This window comes from Lissotriton helveticus, chromosome 2_1 (genome assembly GCF_964261635.1).
Source record: "Lissotriton helveticus chromosome 2_1, aLisHel1.1, whole genome shotgun sequence".
NCBI lineage: Eukaryota > Metazoa > Chordata > Amphibia > Caudata > Salamandridae > Lissotriton > Lissotriton helveticus.
This window is the reverse complement of record NC_136059.1, coordinates 1746539282-1746561606: the sequence shown is the minus strand read 5'-3', so window position 1 is coordinate 1746561606 and position 22325 is coordinate 1746539282. Positions and strand designations below refer to the sequence as shown.

At 47.6% G+C, this 22325-nt stretch overlaps 1 protein-coding gene across 6 annotated transcripts in view; it reads left to right on the top strand.

Annotated features, from left to right (window-relative positions):
- ELAVL2 (ELAV like RNA binding protein 2) overlaps positions 1 to 22325 on the top strand; it is a 657021-nt gene that overhangs the window by 565610 nt on the left and 69086 nt on the right. For all 6 annotated transcript variants that reach the window (XM_078676701.1, XM_078676704.1, XM_078676702.1 and 3 more), the window contains one exon: positions 2233 to 2458. In XM_078676701.1, the coding sequence (XP_078532827.1) occupies positions 2233 to 2458 (226 nt within the window). The remainder of the gene's footprint in view (positions 1 to 2232; positions 2459 to 22325) is intronic.

Genomic DNA, 22325 nt, shown 5'->3' with positions numbered 1-22325 from the left:
ATGGGTGGGACCAGGAGGGGGGTGGTTACACCCACTTCCTTGGCGGGCTTTTCCCCAGCCCAGGGTCTGGAGTGACCCTGGAACTGGTTCCAGCCAGCCTATGCACAGTGAGCACCGGGGTGCCACGTGCAGTCACCTTCCTCTAAAGCCCTGCCTACCTACAATACACAAAACCCTGTCTGGGACGGTGCTGGCACCGCCCCTGGCAGGAAACCCTTTGTCCTTATCTCCTGCTCTGGGAGGACTCCCAGCAGCAGGAGGGCAGACTTGTGTCTCGGTGGCAGCATCCATTTTGTGGATGCTAAGGCTCTGTCTGACTTTTAACCGGGTTATAGGTTACAGGCATGTCGTGTCCCTCTAGAAGGGTGGAATGCTAACCCCGTCGCCAGAATTGGCGAGGGGTTAGTATTCCAATTCGTATGACACCTTACTCGACATGTTTTGATAAAGCGATACCAGAGTTGGCACATAACCGCGAGGATTATAATGCACTTAAGAGTATATGGTATGCGATATCATGGAAACGGCTAAGGGATGGATCCCGAAAGCCGCAGACAGGCTCAGCTCATGCTAGAGCACCATCTCACACGATTCCCAGCACTCTGCCTTCAGGATTGTTAAGGCCTGCTATAGGAGTGACTGATAGGAGATCTGTGTGTCCATTTTTAGGGTTAGATATAGGTATACTATATCTAAAGCAAAGGGTGAGTACACCACCTTGCCCCAGCTGTCGTGCAGCCAGTTGTGTCAGTTTTAGTTAGTCAATCCAGGGGTGGCATAATACATGCTTCAGCCCCTGGGAGACTTCTGGGTGCACCTCAGCCCTGGGTACAGGGACTTGGAGAGGGCCCAGTGCCAATTCAGTACCTAAGTACAATTTGGATAGAGAGAACAGCTAGGCTGTGGGTCTGATTAGCAGGCCCACAGCCAGGGAAAGTCGTAAACCAGTGCAGCAAAAAGCAAAAATCTGGGTGATCATAGGATTGCAGACCCTACTCTCCTACAAGAACCATTTCTGCAAATGCATCATAATAAAGTGGTTCTACGTACTAATCCTAAATTCCTTCTGAAAGTCATTTCACCCTTCCATCTAAATCAGTCTATTGAGTTGCCCGTATTTTTCTTGCAACCACAGACAGTCGCAGAAAGAGCTCTTCACACCTTGGATGTCAAAAGAGCATTGCTTTACTACATTGAAAGGACACAAACTTTTCGTAAAACTGAACAACTTTTTGTGTCTTTTTCACCGCCACATAAAGGTAACCCCATATCAAAATATGGGATAGCTAGGTGGATTGTTAAATGCATACAACTCTGTTACCACAAAGCTAAACGTACGTTATCTATTCCTCCCAAAGCCCATTCTACAAGAAAAATAGGGGCGTCAATGGCATTTTTGGGGAACATTCCCCTAGATGATATATGCAAAGCAGCTATATGGTCTACACCGCACACATTCACAAAACACTCTTGTGTAGATGTGCAAACTAAACAACCATCAACTGTGGACCAGGCTGTACTAAAAACCCTGTTTCAAACAACTGCAACAGATACTGGTGGTCACCGCTAAAGGTGGGTACTGCTATATAATCTATGCACAGTGTGTAATCTGCAGCTGATGCCTCGAACGGAAAATGCTACTTACCAGTATGCATCTGTTCTTGGCATGTAGAGCTGCAGAGTTACACATGCCCACCCGCCTTGGTGCATCATGGAAAACCAATCATATCACGATATGGAGTAGGAGCACTTTTTGCACTGAATATCAGTGAAAAAGTGCGCAGACACTAAACCAGCAAAAACTAAGTCAGCATACCATCAAAAACAAGTGGTCAGAAAGCAAAAATACAGGGAACACATGCAAAAATATGCCAGGGCTATTGTACAGCTTCCCTTATAGTTATAGGTGGCTGTGATTTAAATTTAACTGAAATGTCATGATTTCTCTCCGCAAGGAATTTTACTACAACCTGCGCAGTTAATCAAACCATTCATAGTAATAGATTCAGCAGTATTTTGCAAACTTATAAACTAAGGTTTTCAGTACAGTGTGCTACTATTTGCATGGACTATGATCAGCATGCACCAGTTGTTCATGCATACATTTTGCTTTTCTACTTTCATTTTGTTTGTAGACAATTATATATCCTTAAGCAAAGCTGCACAGATGATGTGCTTTGAGGTTTTTCATTAACCATCTTTCTTCTTCCATACCCATCTTGCAACTTTTAGGGGTTTCAAGAGGCGTTGGATTTATCAGATTTGATAAAAGGATTGAAGCTGAAGAAGCCATTAAGGGTCTGAATGGCCAGAAACCACCAGGTGCCACAGAACCAATCACCGTAAAATTTGCTAACAATCCAAGCCAAAAAACCAATCAGGCTATCCTTTCTCAGCTATACCAGTCCCCAAACAGAAGGTATCCAGGACCGCTAGCTCAGCAGGCTCAACGTTTTAGGTAAGGACAATGCAGTATTAGTAATTTTGTTTTCAGATTACAGTGCTTGACTGTCAACATCTAAAAACTTAAACTCTCAATCAGATAAAAACAACAGTATATTTGAAGTTTATGCATGGTTTGTTGTGTGGTAGCAGAACCTGTGTATATTAAATTGTAATAGTAGTTCTCGTTGAAATAGTAATGTCTCCAGATTACTTTACCCATTCTTTTTCAAAACCTTTCTTTCAGAAATGACTTCAGATGATTTGTCTCACTAATGCAAGATGTTGGCTATGAGATTGTTCACAGAGACTTGAAATTAGCACTACATTGACTCCTTTAAAAAGTCACCCTTGGATACGGCGCAGCCTTCAGTTTTACTGTTATTCATAAATAAGCTTGAATGCACTTCCTCAATCCATTCGCAAGTCTTTGCTGAGGACAATATCGCTGTCACCCATTACAGATTTTATTTTTATTCCCAGGGGTTTTGACTGCAATAGTAGTAATTTCAGTTTTAGAGCACCTTAGATTCAATAAGATGCGTTTTTGAGGTTTGATTAGTTCACAGACTACAGCATCGTCAACCAGCCCTATCCTTTTCAAACATCTGGTATATTTTCTTAATCCAACCACTGATTTGGGAGACGAATTCTGTTCAAGACATCAACCAGGGTGTTTAAAAGTGGTATACTTCAGAGCTGGCTGTTGTATAAACTTTTTAGCCATCATTTGCAACCATTGGTTATTCCTTTTGCCTGCCTTGAGGCAAGCAGAAGAGGAAAAAAGATGAAGACTCTGCCATAATGAATAATACGGTTCGGGATGCCTTGGAGTAGACAAATCATAGGTGAGGGGCCAAGATGAGCATTCTAAACATAAATTAAACCCAGAATCCGGATGTTCCCCACATTCTCTGAAATCTTTGTGAAGGCTTGGTTTTAAACCACTCTCTTTCAAAGTTGTAGGTAGCAAACACTTCATGTAAACATGTTTCCAATTACAGGTAAAGAGAACTTTTTCATTCCTGGGCAATAGGCACATTTTCAAACACCCCTAGAAAGACAATGCAAATTGATTTACTAAATCCCCTCATAATTAGCACGGGATCATATGTAACTTTATATTATGTGGCTGCTATCTGAGAAAACACCTAATTCCAGTAGGGGATTAAACTCGGACAGGTAGCAAACCTATGCACCTCGTTGGCTGGTAAAATTACATTTGGGCCATAGATATCTTGAGTTGTGATCCCATTTATTTAACTTAGGTAAAATAGAAAGCGAACAAGTTAAGGCAATATTGTATCAACATTCATTGCTCTAATGCTCATTTTAATTAAATGCACCAAAATGTTAGAGATCTCAGCTCTAAGCCATCCAGAACGTTTTAATGCCTAATCACGAAGATAATCTCTGTTCCAACTCTGACAAAAAGCTGCATAATGAGAAATGTATTTTTTGTAAAACCTTGCAAATTGAGGCAGGCAGTACATCTGATGGGGTACTTATATTTTTAGAGAGTGAAAGCGTTCTTAGTTGAAGATATCTGAAAAACGATCCGTTAAATATTTCAAATTCATCGCTAAGTAGATTGAATGATTTGAATTACCCTGGGAGAAGAGGCATTGTCCAAAAGATACTTGGATCCGCGGAGACCCCTTGGATAAGTCAGTCTAATTGGTAATCAGTTCCAATATAGAGTAGTCATATACGTGGGTAAGTTTGAGTTTTTTGAGATGTTGACTCTGCTCAAATCTAAATTATGTAATGTTTTATATTTGGGGTGGTATTGAGTGTATGTGAATCGAAACAAAGGATATTTATGGCGGGTTACCCACAATACCCTTGATAAATATGTATCATTATTGCAGATTGGTCAATCAACTAAGGTATACAAATAATGCAGCTCAGTCCTATTGCAAATTGGATAGAGCCCAGCTGCCCCTATGTAGAAAAAAATAGAGGAATTTGATTTTCTTGTCTGCTTCCTGTGCTTCCAAATAAATGACGAGACCAACCATTCTAGTTCTAAAAGGGCAGCGAGCAGAGTGGAATAGCTCTAAACAAATATAACCTGGCAGAATGATCAACTTAGTATTAGCTCGTTCTATCATAAATTGATTGATTGATTGATTGATAGGCTTTATTGCGATAAAAAATTATCATAAAAGCTGGTACAACAAGTATAAAACACAACATTTTAACAATCGTTTCCTGATTACAAAAAAAGGAAAGAGGGAAGAGAGTGTTAGGAACAATTAAAACAAGAATTAAATTGATAAGGAAAGCCTTCTTACACGAATCAACCATGCCCACTTTAAAAATTTTGACACAGCACAAACAATCAAAGTGGATGTGTCGGACATTAAAATACGTAAAGCCTCTTTGTGCTGGCGGGTACCTAAAAGTCTGCATAAAGGTTTAAGCCAGCGCCTCCTGGGTGCACAGTAATCTGGACATTCAAAAAGAATGTGGGCTACCGACTCTACACGAGTGGGACAACGCACACAAAAAGGGGAAAACTGATAAGAGGATTTCCATCGGGCAACTTACATCCCTCAACCATTTAATCGTGGACCAACCTTCCATAGCCATAACCTCCGATAGCGCTTCTGCATAGGAGGCTAATTCGGGCGTCCGCCACAACCGAGCCCAAAGAAGCAAGGGGCGTAGTAGCGCTTGGTCCTTGATTGATCTGCAACCTAGATCCAATAACACGGGTACTGTAGGAGTGCTCTTGGGAAGAGCCATCAGATCATTCAAAAATGTGCTCTCCGATTTTGCTAGTACGTCCAGGTTGCAAGTACCCCACAACTCCGCCCCATAGAGGGCAGCACTAACCCCTCTAGCTTTATATATCTCCATAACCGGGGCTATAGGTTTACTTGAGGAGGAGCGTTGTTCCTTAAGTAATACTCCACCCACTCTTTTATGACTGAGGAGCATTTTTTGGATATGGGAGTTCCAGCTAAATGAGTCGTTAAGGCGGATACCCAGATAGTCAAATTTGGACACCCTCTCCAATGGAGCAGAATTCAAAGCCGGAGGTGGCCCAGGTTTTTTGGGCGGATTCATAATCAAATACTTGGTTTTGTCAGTATTGATTACCAATCCTCTCAATGAACAAAACTCCTGAAAACTACTCAGGAGGCTCTGGAGGCCCATAGGGGACTTTGAAATAGGGAGGGTGTCGTCTGCAAAAAGCAGTGTTTGGATCCGTTTGCCCGCCAGGGAAGGAGCATCCGAGGGAGTTCTTGATAAATGCTCAACCACTCCGTTCACATAAAGAGAGAACAGAGTGGGAGCTAGCACACATCCCTGACGGACGCCCCTTCCCACAGGGATCCTATCAGTTTTTTCGCCATTCGTGCCCCATCGCACCTGCGCAAAATTTCCCGCGTGGAGTCTCACAAGGAGGGATAGGATGTACGGGGGCAACCCCAGTTCCGCCAAAACCTTCCACAACTCCTCCCTTGGTACCAGGTCAAAGGCAGTCTTAAGGTCTATAAAGGCCAGATACAGGCTGCCTTTGCCGAGCACCACCACCTTCCAGTACAAGAGGGCCAGTCTGAAGACCTGTTCAATCGTCCCGGTTCCAGAGCGGAATCCAGCTTGGAGATCCGACAGAATGTTATTGTCGTCCATCCACTGGAGCACCCTTCCCAAAATCACCTTCCCTGCCACTTTTTGTGAAGAGTTGATGAGACTTATTGGCCTGTAGTTGGCTGGGTTACCCCTTTTTGAATATCGGGACAACCTCAGCCCCCTTCCAGGATTCGGGAACGGGCGCACCACTATTAATGGCATTGAGCAATGAAGAAACCAGCTTCCCCCACTCCTTTGGGCTTGCCCGTAGCAAGTCGCCCGGTATCCCATCTGGCCCTGCTACTTTTAGAGGCACCAATGATGCAATTACACCTTCCACCTCTCTAGCAGTAAAGGGAACACCCTCGGTATCCCCTGTACTGACAGCCAGAGAGAAGGAGGTATTGGAAGCCACCTCGATAGGGGTATAGAGGGACGAGAAATGGTTGAACCAGTTCTGGCAGGAATGTTGCACGTCATCAGAGTGCTATCTGGCCTATCCCTAGATCTTATAAGGTTCCAGAAGCCTCTGGCATCCTACCCGTACTTGCCTCCCTAAGATCCGCCCAGAACCTGTCCTCCCATTCTCTCTTTGCAGCAGTAAGAGTCTGGGAGTACTCTTTCCTAGCCAATTTAATTGCAGCCTGGGATTTGCTTTTGACAGCACCTATCAAGGCGTATCATAAATAGGAATAGCCAGTTGGCCAGACATTTGGAGATTTCTCAACAGAGTAGATAATAATTAGCAGAAAACCGTCCAGTGTAGGATTGGGTTAAGCCAAACCCCCCATTCAGAGTCATTGTTAAGCACGTATGGGTGAATCAGGGTCCCAAAGGTTAACGCTTTGTGCAGTAATAGGAATGATCTGGGTATTAGTGTACACTTTAAAATATTTTTGTATGTACACATACATCTGCTTTAAATCTTTCTTCTTGACAGTAATGCGGCATTCACTTCTTTTTCTACTAGCTTAGATAAACCCCCTCCTCCAAGCAATCAATGTTCTAATGACTACTCTTTTGTATTTTAGCATGTGACTCGTACACAGGCACCGAACAAGAACAAGGTTTTTAAAAAAAAAAACAGGAGTATCAATAACCACAGCCATGAGGAACTGCTATCTTTGAGTTGCGGATCTGCAAGGCTTAAACTGTTGGTGTCTTGTTTTAAAATATTTTTTATTGAGCAGTATAAAAACATTTTTTAAATATAAATGCCATTTGTTACATCGCAGGAGAGAAATTAATGTTAAATAATGGACAGTGATAGGCAAAGTGCTCTAGTGCATTAAATATACAACTATTGCTTCTATTAGCAGCATTGCTCTATCAGAATTCACAGCGTGCATCTGACATATGAAGTGCATCCGTACTAAAAAGTGCAAGTAAACAACTAATTTTGAAAACAAGCATCCATTCAGTAGACAGTAGTAACAAACTTAATCAGTTCATCTGGCTACTCATTAAAAATGAGCCTTAAAAACCCAAAGTGCATCAGTGCAAAGCCCTGAACTGTTCTACAGGCAGTAAATACAACATTAGTTGAATCTATTCAATTGTTGTATAACCTCAGCATTTGCGCAAACTTAAATCAGTTTGGTTAAAGATGTTCAGTTTTCCATTTCTCATTACCCCTGAACGGGGAATAACAATAGTAACATGCCGAGCCTGTGAACTTCTCTCTAATTCAGCCATACATTTATCAGTTAGAACCTACAATTTTTAAGTCGCATGGCTATGGTACCTCACTATTAAAACCCAATGTAAAGTGTATCCTCAAGGGGAAAATTCAGAAACCTTCCAAGCTCCCCAAATTTGCGAAAAAACCTCTGGAGCTACCCTACTCACCTTGCATACACCTTTTCAAAAATGATGGTCCTCGTCATTTTCTCAGCCCATAATTTGAAGGAGGGAGCATTGGTTGTACTCCAGCATTGCAAAATTAACGAGTGCCACTGCTATTGGGATAAAAAAAAATGATCATATTTATTGATCCTACTCACCGAATGAGACAAGACAAATAAAACCAGTATAAGCTGAGTTTTAAAAAATATATATATATATATCAGAGAAGTTGTTAAGGCAATAGTACTACCAGTTACGCACCATCCAAGACCAGGAAAGTAAGAAGATTGTTGCTGTTGTCAAATGCATCACTGCTCAATCTGCCTCCCACTGGTGGATTGCTTATTCAATCTGCTTACTTTCCAGATATGACTGGATCAATGGGATGACAGGATGAGCTCCTCCACCACCTTCCATAGGAGTACTGCGAAAGAGGTCAAGATTTGGTGTCTTAAGGTGAACTCGCCTCAAACACCAAAATACACTGTGCCCTTGATACTGCAGTTGCTGCAGCTTTAATTATAGTATCCTACTCTGTAGCAACGCCTTTCTCCTTGTCTTTGGCTTAAAGCTAGAAGTCCAACAGCATCTCTGCAACCTGCCCTTCGATATGTAACATCTGTTCGGACTACAGGTTGAACAGATGCTGGATAAGATCAGGGAGGAGGACACACTGCCAAAGCCAGGGGTGCCCTCCAAACTGCCTCCGCCTGTGGGTTCTTTCGGAGGCCTGCCTATAACAGAGGCTCCAAGGCTACTCCCCAAGAGGCCAAATCTATTCCAGGTTCTTGCTCTAAGATTTTTCTTATCACTTTCGTGCCTGCCAATCCCTGCCCTGGTTCTGTGTTTCTGATAATCAGCTTCCTCCAGACTTTTTAGCCTTACCTGGTAACAGTTTGCACCCTGGATGTTCCCCCATCCATTCTCCTTATGCCTCTTGGCTCTCATCTCGCCCAAGCATGCCAGAAAATAATTAACGGCTGCTGGTTATGGCAATCCATCTCCTCTAAGAACGAGACCTTTTTAGGGTCCGCTCTTCATGTTTGTCAAGGACCGCCTGCTTTTCTGCATATTACGGAGCTCAGCAGTCCCTCTCAAATAACTTACCGCTGTCCGAGCACCCCTAAAGTGCTCCCATGGTTCATTACATAACAAGTTGCACGCTATGCTGAAAACATTGGAGGGGCTTGCTTTGCTTCATTTGGAGTGCATGGTGCAATCAAATTAAATTCTTAACGAAGATGCATTAGCGCGTCGTTTCAGGCTGCATTTATGGCTTTAGGAGCAAAGTCAAATGCACACGTAATTGTGGCAGCCAGTGTGCACATACAGTAGACCATAATAAAGCCGCGATCCATCGTAGGCTATCAGCTTCCCTCACGTAAATCAACTCCTGTTCCTGAGACATAAAGCATTGTGGAGTAGTCTGTGTGCACCAAGCGCTGTCTAGGGTAATAAGCTATCCATACAAATGTAAATAAACTGGACCACGCCTCCTGTGTCGTGCCTGGCGAGAAATAAACCTCGGAGAGGCCTCAGTGCACCCGTCACCTCCCATGTCCGCTCGACTCCACTTAGCTTGCACTGCAGTAAGGACTTCAAAACAGGCAATGATATTAAGTAAATAATTTTCTTTTTTGGGCATGCAAAGAAACCTGTTCATTAAAAAAAATATGGGGATCCGGTCTCCGTGTCACAACTGTAAAAAGGCTTTCAAAGTGGAGTCCGTTGACATTTAACACTACAGTATACAGTCTGATAAGTGATTTGCTTTTACTATCTACCACTTTTCAAAATAAGTGGCTGATTTTGAAAGAGCCGTAGCTTACCGTTTAATCTCCAACCTTGTACAAGACTCTTTCCAAGTTCAAGTATTGCAGCGTAAGCCTCAGTTCAGCTGAACACCTACAGCATGGCATTCATTTCTGAAATCAATTTAGGCTATACATATATATATATAAATGTATGTGTCTGTATTTGTGTGTGTGTGTGTGTGTATATATATATATATATATATATATATATAATAATCTTTATTTGGATATAAAATATCCTTAAAAGAACACCTCGAAGGTTCCAACAGCAATACATATTATTGAAAAAGGGAGAGGAAACTCAACGTAAACGGTGATTAAGTAAGAATCCTCCAAAATACATTGGGGGGGCTGCAGTTACATATTGGTGATTAAAAAACATAATGTACAAAACAGCAAAGTCAACATGGCATTAAAACACAAAAGATTTGTGGAGCTAACAATTAGCAATGTTGAGCTAGTGAGTACAATCTAATGTTCAACAATAGCAGCAGGTTATGATAACGTCCAATCAAATAAAAACTGTTTTAGCAGCATAAAAATAAAGTGCAATTTAGTAAAAGCTGTTACTAAAAAAGAGAAGGCATTGGTGGGCCCTTCCAGTTACTAAGTAAAATTACGATATGCATCGCGTATAAAAGTTGTAAGGCCTATATTTAAAGCTATATTTTCAGGGGTCAGAGCTGCGTTAATTGCCTGTCTGCAGGTCCTAATTCCCAACCTGTTCCACTCAATTTTCAATATACGTCTGCGCTGTGACATAAGGGCGGGGCAAAGACAGACCACATGCTCCAAGGTTTCAGCCGTCCTGCCACACCCTCTGTGAAACTTGGGCCAGACAAATTTTTTGAGAGCTTAGAGAGAGACACCTGAAGGGTCATGGCTTTTACTGAAATCTCATTGCACTGTTTGGCAAAGTTACCCCTGGAGTCAAAGTTGACCCCTAAGTATTTGTATGTGCTACCTTCTGTGAGTCTCATATTGTTATACGACCATCCCCCACCCAGGTTGCGTTTTCTTCCAAAAATGACCACTTGAGTTTTCTTTAAATTGACCTCTAAGCTGTTCACGGTGGTGTAGCTGTGTAGTTTATCTAAAAGCCTTTGCAGCCCTACCCTTGCGAGACTGAAAAGGACCAAGTCATCGGCATATAGAAGGTTACTTATTGGCAAACCTCCCAACTTAGGTGGGTGGCTGTTTGATTCTTCTAGGGTAGCTGGCAAGTCTGCTATAAACAGGTTAAAAAGAAGAGGGGCCAGCACACATCCCTGTTTGACACCTCTAGTTGTCATGATTTTCCGAGAGAGATGTGTGCCGGACCCCAGCTTCACTTGGCCCCATGTGCCTGAGTGCAATTGGATTATAGCCTCCAGGAGATTTGCTGGGATCCCCCATTTTTTTAGCTTTTCCCACAGAGCAGCCCTGGGGACCCAGTCGTAGGCGGCTTTAAAATCTACAAAACAACAGAAAACAGCCCTAAATGTAGTAATTGCTTTGTCAACAGTTATGGACAGTGACAATAAGTTAGTCAAAGTGCCGGAATTGGCGGTAAAACCTGTTTGGTTAATTGGGATTAGGTTATTCTGCTCTGCCCATGATCTCATCTCCTCCAGTAGAATGCCTGCATAGTGCTTAGCCTCGATGTTTAAGAGGGCAATTAATCTATAGTTGTTTGGAGAGGCATGGGAGCCTGACTTATAGATCGGGTGGATTATTGCACCTCACCAAGAATCCGGTATGATTGAGCTTCTTAATGAAAAATTAAAAAGGTTAGTTAGATAACCCGACCAAATCCCGTTGAGGATTTTGTCTAACGCACAAAATCCTCAACGGGAAAGCCCCTCCCATCTTCAGAGATCTGGTGACTCCGTACACCACCTCCAGACTTCTCCGATCCTCTAACGCCCATCTAACTCTGCCTCCTAAGATCAAGAGAGCGCGATCAGGAGGTCGGCATTTCTCCCACAATGCTTCCAAACTATGGAACTCCCTCCCTCCTGATATCCGTGCACAGCCTAATCTTTTGGCCTTCCGAAAATCTCTGAAAACCTGGCTGTTCCCGTGAGCCTCCCCTTCCGACTCCGCCTGTACTCATTCAGCGCTGGGACGCTTATGGGCAGCCATGCGCTCTAGAAATCCTGTAACATGTAACAAAGGACTATGTTTGATTTGAACAAGTTCTGTGGTAGGCCATTTGGACCCGGAGCACCATCTGTTCTTGCTTTTGATAATACTTTGGTGACCATTTCTTGGGTGGTCTGCAGGACTTCACTACAAGGGTCTAAACATCCATAGGGCCAGCTCCAGCTCTTGCTCGGACTTGTTTTCGTTAGTTTAGGAGGACATGTGTCTGTGGGCACTGTTCCCTCTGAGGACCTAAAATGGTCTGTCAGGAAGGCAGACCAGTCAGCTTCTGCAATATTTGCCGACCCAGAGCTGAATGAACCAGAGTTATGGCGATTGATTAAGGCCCAGAATTTTCTCGAATTGCGGTTTTTGCTCTCTCATAATAGTTTGCACCAGAATTGGCCTAGGTGAAGCAGTTAATCTTTTTGTTGAGCTTGCTTAAATGATTTTTGAGCAGTTTTGTGCCCATTCAGGAGCTTGTTGTTTCCTGGGGATATCTTGAGGATCCGCAAAGCATTGTTTCTCATTTTCTTCAGTACTCTTGTTTGGCCTAAGATTGAAAACTGGCGACTAGAAGAGGCCTTGTGAGAATGCTGTTTGACTGGAAAGAGTCTTATCAATTGAGAACAGAACATTGACCATGCGACAGTGGGAGAGGCAGCCAAGTCAGTGTCTCCTGTAATGAAGACCAAACATGCCTTCATAACGTTGGGGCTGATGTCTTCGCTCCATCTTTGACATTTCAAATTTTCAGTGTAGGTTCCTGTGCATGTTGTTGAGGCAGATTTGTGATGATCTGGCTGTACGTTGAGGGTAACGACCTGTGGACGGTTGTCGCTTTCCGATCGAGGATGAATATTGAAGTTGCCCAAGTGTTGGAACAGGGCTAAATTGCAGATTGTATAGTCAAGGAAGGATTGTTTGACAATTTGTCCAAGACCATTTTGGTGGAGTGTCGTTCTTAGATCTACCGTTCATTACCAAAAATCCGGCACTGTAGAGTTGCAACACATAAAGCTCTCCCAGACCGCAATAAGCTTGATTTGGTGGTTGGACCTGAGGCACTACCTCTATTAATGTAGATGGGAAAAGCCCTTCATAGTCAGCAGGGTTTCCCTGAAAGAGGTTGGTGTTGAAGTCCCCTCGAGATCATACAGTCTGAGTGAGGTTGATCCGCGGCCAGGTCGCACACGATTTTCATTAACCGTGTTAGATGGTCCTTTTTTGAGCGTGTGCTCGGATTAATGTAAACATTAAGGAGTAGGAGTGGACGCTGTTTGCTCCATGAGCTGATTTTAACTCAGAGTAACCAATCTTCCTCAAAGTTCAATAGCGCGATCGGGCCTTTTAAGTTGATTGAAACGTAGATCGACGGACCACCTTTGGGGTGGCCATAGAGGGAATCTCTAATTGTCGGTTTCCAGAATTCAATAAAGCCTGTCACTGGACAATTTGGGTGGCCCATGTTTCCTGAAGGGCTATTGCATCGTGCCCAAATAAAAAGGAATTAGTCTCCGGGTTGTTAATTTTCTGGTGGAGACCACTAATGTTCCATGAACACAGTGTAAAGGAGGAGTGCGACTCGGAATTTAAGAGATTTGTGGATGGAAGTGCTTGGGGGCTTGATTGGGCCTGGACCTTGCAATTTGGGTCTGCAGAATATGCTTTGCATGGTCAGTCAGATTTTTTGCAGGACAAGGCAGCCGGAAGCCATCCCCAGTCTTCGGTTTTGCCAGGGTTTGGGGATTCGTTCCATAAATTTTCAGTCGATTGTGTTACTCCTAAGGCGTTTTTTAAGATTGAGTATGGCCTGTTTTTAACACTAACCCTGGGGCATTCAGCTTTTAACGGGGTGGCTGGCTGATTTAGTAACGCTGTGGTGTAACCTGGGGTGGAATAGGGATACATTTTGATGCCCCAATGCCGAAAAGTGTCCTTATGGTCTAAGAATGCTCGTGCCCAAGTAACGGACCTGAACGACACCAAAGTTACCTCGGAGGGTTGTGTGCCTCTTGGTGAAAGAAATTTGATAGACTCAATATCGTCCGATGTCAAGGCCTCAAAACCCGGGGCACCATTCACTAATTTAATTATGTTTGATCTGTTAAGGTAATCATGCCGACCTTTCGATTTATATTCAGGAGCAAGAAGAATTTTGGAGTGCTGTGGATCACTTGTAGCTCTCTCAGTGCTTGAGCGTAGGTTAGGCTGAGTTGTTTTATCAATTAGGTGGCCTAAGTCTACTCCCAGTTGATTTTGGGAAGAGTCTCGTCAGCCTTGCCTGTTGTATCTGAGAGTTTATAAATGGAATTGATATGTTGTTGTAGGTTTCCTTTGAGGGGTTAGGTCCAATATTTAATTTTCCAGACTGGGGTAAACTTGAAGGGAAAACTAGTAGGGGTTGGGCTATCGTGACTGTCGTCATCGGTATGGTTAATTCGTTGGGTTTGACCCTTAGTTTTTCAGTGCCGGGCTGAGGCTCTAGTGCCACTGTTTCTGCAGATGTGGTTTTTCGATCATGGCTGCAGGCAGAAATCTGTTGACTTGCACTTGAAAATGAGTCTGCCGTGGGGGAACTATGACAGAGACTTGTTGACGTTGGTTGTAATAGTGGGACGCTTAGGACTTTTTTATTGGCAGCAATTGAAAACAACGGAAATAATTTAGGAAGGTCGACTGTTTGATTTGTTCTTAATTTATTTCTTTGTTTGCGCTGACGTTTACACTCTCTCTTGCTACAGGGAGGCAAGGGGGCAGGGACTGTTTCGGAGTTGGGGGCTACAAAAGCGGCTGGATTGGTATGCGGCCCTGCCACGGTATTGCCGATGGTGTGTGTTTGCCCAGTAATTGTCCGAACATTTAAGAACAGTGGTGCAATCAGTGCTGCTGAGGGGGGAGGACCTTGGACTTGGTGGAGGTCTTCTTCATGGTCAGTCTGTATTGAGCAAGGTTCTAGTTCCCCACTCAGCGGAGACCCAATTGCAGGTGGGATCGAAGAATTAGCCGATTCTAAGATGAATATTGGGGGGTTTTGGGGTAACTGGTCGAGACATTCAGATGGACTGCCTCCCTTCAACAGCTTAACTCAGTTTATAACAGTGGTTAAAAAAAGCTGGAAGCAATAGAGTGAATCAATGATGGGTGAACAGCAACAAACTGACTGTACTAGTTTTGAGGACGATTGCTCTCCTAATATTAGGTTGTTCAATCTGAAAGACACCTTAGTGATGGATTCCTTACCTTAGAATATCCCCAGGTGTCAGACTGGATCCGGAATTTTTTTGCGTAGCAGTACCCTTGCGCGTCGGTAGGCGTCGTCTGCGGCTCCGTAGTCGGCGTCGTGGGCGCCTTTATGACGTCGTCGGAGTACTTAGACGCCGCCTCCGCGTGCTGACGTCAGTTCTTCTTTTTCCTGCGCCAGCAGCGCAGATCCGGAAAAAGTGGTGCCTTATCACTTTTTGACTAAATCTTTTTGATCTCATTTTTCGAGTCTTCGACTCCGACTCGGTCCCGGTAGGGATGCCTGGTTTCAAACCCTGTGAGGATTGCGACCGCCTGATGTCGGTGACGGACCCTCACCGTCGGTGTCTCGGCGTCGACCACGACGACAAGGCCTGTTCCGACTGCCGGGCCCTCACTTCGAAAGCTAGACGGGAGCTGTCCCGTAAGCGGCTCGAACTCCGGCAGTCGGCCCCGCGCCAAGAGAGGTCCCTGTCCGGACTGAGGTCGAGGGACCGGTCGCGGGAGCGGAACCATCATAGCTCTGGGAGTTGACATCACTCTTCAGGGTCGAAGTCGTCAGGTAAGCACAAGAAGTCGAAGAGACGTCATCGCTCTTCCGACTCCCCCCCGACGCTCGCGCGACGCGGCCGGGGGTTCGGGTGGCACCGCCCACGCGGCTCCGTCGCAGGCGCCACGTCCGGCTTAATACCCTTTGGTCCCTGGGCCTAACGCGACGCCAGAGGAGATCGAGCGGTTCCTCGTGGCCATGAGGTCCCTCTCTCCTCCGACGGGCTCCGCGGCGCCTTCGGGCCCAGCGGAACCGTCTGGGGGTCCTAGCGGGTCGGGCGCTCCGGCCCCGACACCGTCAGGTGCTTCGGCTCCGACGCAGCCGGCGCCTTCATGCCCGGCGCCGCTGGATCCGGTTCCGGATCCGGGTCGTCGCCGGTGGATTTAACGACCTCCCCGGCGCCGACCCCTCAGGTGTCACCACCGGCGCCGTCCCCGACGCCGTCCTCGACCCGGTGCGGCGCCCCATCCAACGCCGTTCGGAGACTTCATTTTCCATGAACCGGCCCCATCTTTTGATAACCCTGCGTACCAGGGGATGGGTGATGAGGAGGATTGGGAGGGGTCTGAGGACCCTCTGGCACGTGAATGCTAATCTCATGAGGACTGGGCAGGTGAACTTGGGGAGGCCAGTGGTATAGACACTTCGCCTGACACTGGCTTTGTCTCCCCTCCTACCGTGGCTACGGAGGAGGGGGCTACCTATAATGTGGTGTTGATGAGGGCGGCCTTGGGCCTTGAGCTCCCCGTCGCGGCCGTGAGGACTAACCTCCTCGCTGAGGTCCTTAAGCTGCAGTCATGCTCAGCCGAGCCTCTGCTGCCGTTTAACGAGGCCTTAACCGACGTTCTTTTGGGCACTTGGTCCAAGCCCGCTACGGGTTCGCCCGTAGATAGGAACGTGGCCAGACGCAGGCCCCGGGTGACCCATTTTTCCTGTACACCCACCCCACCCCCAAGAGCCTGGTCATCCAGGCCTCCAACTCCCAGTCCGCATTCCCGTCGGCGGCGCCGGACAGGGAATCCAAGAAGTACGAGCAGTACGGTAAAAAGATCTTCTCGTCCCTTAGTCTTGGACTGCGGTCTTCCAATACCGCATGCCTCTTGGGCCGCTACACCCACTCTCTGTGGGATACGGTTGCGGAAGTGCTGACAGAGTGTCCGTTAAAGGTACGGGCCAAACTCGGCCAAGCCCTTGTGGAGGGCCGGGATGCAGCCAAATATTCTATCCGGTGTGGGCTGGATACCACCGACTCACTAGGTAGAGCGATGGCAACGACGGTGGCGGTCAGACAGCCTGGTTGAGGTCCGCCAACTTTTCGGCCGATGTCCAAAACACACTGATAGGCATGTCGTTTGATGGCCGTCGCCTTTTTGGCGACAAGGCAGACCATGCGCTTGAGCGCTTTAAGGACTCCAGGGCTATGGCCAAGTGCTTGGGCCTCTCGGCCCCGCGCCAGCAATCGGCTGCCTTTCACTCCTTTCGTGGCCACGGAAGCGGTGTACCCACACGTGCTGCCAGCCACGCTCCGCAAGGTAATACCCAATGCGGTGGCGGCCGTGGGAACCGCCGTCCCGGCAGTCAGGGACAACGGCGAGGCCAGTCCACACCTTCCCCCCGCAGCATCCGCCTCAAAACCCTCCTAGTCCATGCTTTCAGGCCCATGTGACACCAGTGGGGGGGCAGGGTTCGCCATCACCACCTCCACTGGCGCACGGTCACATCTGACAGGTGGGTGCTGCAAATCGCCCGAAGGGGCTACTCCCTCCCCTTCGACGCGACTCCTCCAGCCATGCCACCGCAGAACCACCATGTATCGGGGGATCATTTGTGACTTCTGCAGGAGGAAGTTACGGCCCTCTTGGCCAAGGGGCCCATCGAGCGCGTTCCTGGGCCAGAAGTAGGGTGTGGTTGCTACTCCCACTATTCTCTGGTACCCAAGAAGGACAAAGGGGGCCTGCGCCCTATCTTGGACCTAAGGAACGTCAACGGCTTCCTCCGGAAGGAGAAGTTCAAAATGCTGACACTGGCTCAGGTCCTAGCTGCCCTGGACCCAGGAGACTGGATGGTAGCGTTGAAATTGCAGGACGCTTATTTCCACACCCCCGTCCTGCCGGCCCACCGGCGCTAGCTGCGGTTCACGGTTGGCCACGAGCACTTTCAGTATACCGTGCTCCCCTTCGGCCTTACCAGCGCCCCACGGGTGTTCACAAAGGTGATGGCGGTGGTCGCAGCTCATCTTCGCAGGTTAGGGGTTTCAGTCTTCCCCTACCTCGACGACTGTTGAAGGCGGGCTCGCCCCAGACAGTCGTCAGCCACCTCCAGACCACGGCAGATCTCCTGCACCAGCTGGGGTTCTCCATCAATGTGCCAAAGTCACACCTGTGCCCCTCTCAGAAGCTCCTTTTCATCGGAACGGTTCTCGACTTGGCGCGGTTTCGGGTTTATCCACCCAAACAGCGGGTCCGGGATATTCAGGCTCTGATTCCCATCTTTCAGCCGTTATCCCGGGTCTCGGTCAGGTTGACGCTGCGGCTTCTGGGGCTGATGGCCTCCTGCATCCTACTGGTGCATCACACCAGGTGGCGGATGCGGGCTCTGCAGTGGGACCTGAAGTTTCAGTGGGCTCAGCATCAGGGCAACCTGTCCGACCACGTCCTGATCTCGGAGGGCACTGCGAGACAGCTGCAGTGGTGGCTCACGGACCGCGATTGGGTCAGCGGCAGATCCCTCTCCCTTCCCCAACCGGAGCACGTAGTTGTGACGGACGCGTCCCTCCAGGGCTGGGGTGGCCACATGGGAGAGGCGGAGATCAGAGGCCTCTGGTCTCCGGCGGAGGCCCGGCTCCACATCAACCTGTTGGAGTTACGGGCTATTCGTCTAGCACTGAAGGCATTCCTCCCCTCTGTCCGGGGGAGTGTGGTGCAGGTGTTCACGGACAACACCACCGCCATGTGGTACTGCAACAAACAGGGTGGCGGGGGGGTCGTGGACACTGTCAGGAGGCTCTGCGCCTCTGGCAATGGCTGGAACGCCAGGGCGTGACCCTGGTGGCTCAACACCTGGCAGGTTCTCTGTACGCCAGGGAGGACGAGCTCAGCCGTCGGTGCATGATGGATCACGAATGGCGTCTGAACTCGGACGTGGCGCAAGGCCTCTTTCAGCAATAGCGAGAGCCTTTGTTAGATCTATTCGTCACAGAAGAGAATGCGCAATGTCATCAGTTCTGCGCGTTGGAATTTCCAAGGCGGCACTCGCTCGGCGACGCTTTTCGTCGCGAGTGGAGTTGCGGTCTATTGTACGCCTTTCCGCCTATACCACTTCTGCCCAGAGTGCTGAAGCAGTTCAAGCGCGACCGGGCCCAAGTCATCCTTGTGGCTCCGGACTGGGCACGAAGGTACTGGTATCCAGAGCTACTCAGTATGTCAGTCGATCCCCCGGTTCTTCTGCCTCTTCAGGAGGACCTTCTGTCGCAGCAACAGGGGACGGTCCTCCATCCGAGCCTGTCCGGTCTCCACCTCCATGCTTGGAGGTTGAGCGGCGACAGGCCATTTGACTTGCCTCCTGAAGTCTGTAACGTCATTCTGGCAGCCAGGCGTCCCTCCACAAAAACGGTATACGCCTGCAGGTGGAACAGATTTGTGGCAAGGTGCACAGCAAAGGCTGTGGATCCTCTTGCTGCCCCTCTTTCTGAGGTTCTTCTCTTCCTTCTTTCTCTTGCCCAGCAGGGCTCTGCTCTGGGCACTAACAAGGGCTACCTTTCTGCCCTTTCAGCCTTTCTGAGGCTGCCTGATCAACCTTCTTTGTTCAAGTCCCCTATTGTAAATAGATTTCTAAAGGGCGTCACACACACGTTTCCTCCTGTTCCGTTTGTGATGCCTCAGTGGGACTTGAACCTTGTTCTTACATTTCTGATGTGCGCTCCCTTTGAGCCACTTCACAACTGTCCTCTCCGCCTTCTTACTCTGAAGACTGCTTTCCTGGTTGCCATCACCTCTGCCAGGAGAGTGAGAGAGCTCCAGGCTCTTTCTTGTACTCCTCCTTTCCTTTCTGTCCATCCGGACAAGGTTGTGTTGCGTACTAAGCCATCTTTCCTGCCCAAGGTTGTCACAGCCTTCCACATCGGGCAGTGTATCACCTTGCCCACCTTCTTTCCGCCTCCGCATCCCTCTAAAGAGGAAGAGCGGCTCCACCGTCTGAACCCAAAACGTGCGCTCTCATTCTATTTGGATCGCACACGCCAGTTCCGGGTGGATGACCAACTCTTTGTTGGTTACGTGGGCGCTAAGAAGGGGAAAGCGGTGCACAAGAGGACCATCTCCCGGTGGATCATCTTTTGTATCCAGGCATGTTACTCCTTGTCTAAGAAGGAGCCCCCTGTTGGATTGCGGGCTCATTCCACCCGAGCCACGGCGACTACAACTGCCCTGGGCCGGGGAGTGCCCTTACAAGACATCTGTCAGGCAGCTACGTGGGCATCGCTGCACACGTTTGCAAGACACTACTGCCTGGCCAGCCAAGTCCGGAGGGATGGCTTCTTTGGCCGTTCTGTCCTCCAAGACTTTCTGGTGTGTTTATTGGTTCGCAGACCCACCACCGGGGTTGGTATTGCTGGGGTATCTATTCTAATGTAAGGAATCTATCACTAACGTGTCTATTTCAGATGCACAAGTTACTACTTGTGTAACGATATATCTGTAAGAGACATTAGTTAGTGATAGATTCCTTACCGACCCACCCTCCCCCGTTCTGCGAACCGATATCTAGGGTTAGGGTTATCCCCTTTCAGGGCCCTCGTTTCAATGGCACCAGTGTTGGTTTTTAACATGGCTCAGCGCTTCTGGCGCGGAAAAGCTGTGTCTAAGAACTGACGTCAGCACGCGGAGGCGGCGCCGCCGACGGACGCGGAGCCGCAGACGACGCCTACCGACGCACAAGGGTACTGCTACGCAAAAAATTTCAGGATCCAGTCTGACGCCTGGGGATATTCTAAGGTAAGGAATCTATCACTAACTAATGTCTCTTACAGATATATCGTTACACAAGTAGTAACTTGTGCATTTGTCCAATTTATTATCAATCCCTGCTGTGAACAGTGCCAAGGTGTTCAGTAGATCAACCTGCGTGTCTAATTTATCAGTGATAGTTTAAGGCTGCGACTGTCGATTGAAAGTTTTGGAGTAATTGAGGCCAGTTACTCGATGTTGTGGACGCGTCTTGATGTGGCTCAGTTTTTGATCTAGGATTGGGTGAATTTTGAGAGTTTTTAAAAAAGAAGGACAAGTCCACTAACAGTTGGTCATTTGGATCGATTTTTTGTGGAGATGTTGAGGAAATTATTGCTGCTGCTGATGGTGAGTTTCGGCGTTGTTGAAGGTTAGTTGACTGGGCTCCCCGCTGATACCTGTAGTGAACAAGGACTAAGTATGTCGAAATTGGATGCTAAATCTTTTTGTGCATGGATTTGCGGAAAGATTAAATGGGAGTGAGGCACAAAGGAAGCCTCCCCAGATACATGGGGGTTATGAGGTAACGTAGTCGAGGAGTTCACTGATTGCGATGATTGCAATGCTTGGGGACTTAAGTTGTAAGTAGAACTCGCAGGGGATGGTTGGCTGGAGCAGACCTCTTGCTTACAGATATCATGGGAGGGAAGAAGCTGACTTGATGAAGATTGGTAACCTGGTGAAGAGTTTTGAATAGCCCTCACAGAACGCTCCGAAACTGTGTTCTGATCATCAGGTGATGACCAAAAAAAGTAGACATCCGGTACTAGAGAAGGCTTGTTAGTTGATGTTGAAGACGATTAAAGCAGGTGCGTACTTGGATCTGTAGGTTGGTTAAAATCACAACGTGGTTACCTCAGAAGCTTGAGGAGGGGGGAGGGTGCTTGGCCCCAACTGGAACTTTTTTGAAGTAGTCCAAGAGAGAGAAAGATTTTGAAGCGTGCAAAGATGGTGTACAAGAAAAATGTATGTTGCTGTTGTTGTTGTGTTGCCATCCATTTGATGGCAGGCTGGGAGCCTTCATTGTGACCATAGAGGCCAATGGGATCGTAGGGTTGGCTGGGGCGCTGTCCGCATCTGTTGCCAGCTGTTTTAATTTATTTTGTTTTAATACGGGTGGAGCTTTTCTTGTTTTCCCGGATGTCATCGCTTCTGTTATGCGTCACTATTTAGGGCCTATGAGTTGAAGAACAGTACGGGTGGGCCCTCTTCCAAATGCTCTTCTTTTCCTAACCGCGCTAGGATGTATTTACAGGGTGCCGGGAGAATCGTGAGGAACCAGTTGTGCTCCAAGGCGAGATTACTGGTCTTGTCTTGTCTTATTTTATCATGGGCGGCAGGATCAAATGACGAGTGCAATGCGAGTGCTATGCGTATAGGCACCCCCCACGCTCTTGGTCCCTACACAACCCCTCGCTCGTGACCACCTACCCACTGGTCTTAGAGTTGCCCCAGAGGGCTGAGGCCCTTGCTTGGCTCTTACACCCTCACCCCCAACAGGAGCGTCCACAACTGGCCAGCCAGCAAGAACCATGTGCCGTAGGGTGAGGTAGCAACGTAGGGGGAGGTACTAAGAGCCGTCGCAGCCCAGTTACCATCTGGGCAGTGAGGCCAGCAAAAGGTGGCAACGGGCTAGGGGGATTGGAGGGGGGCGGGGGAGCAGAACCAGGGCTGGGGAGGCCTACTAGCGAGCACCCCAAGCAGCCGACCGGGAGGGGG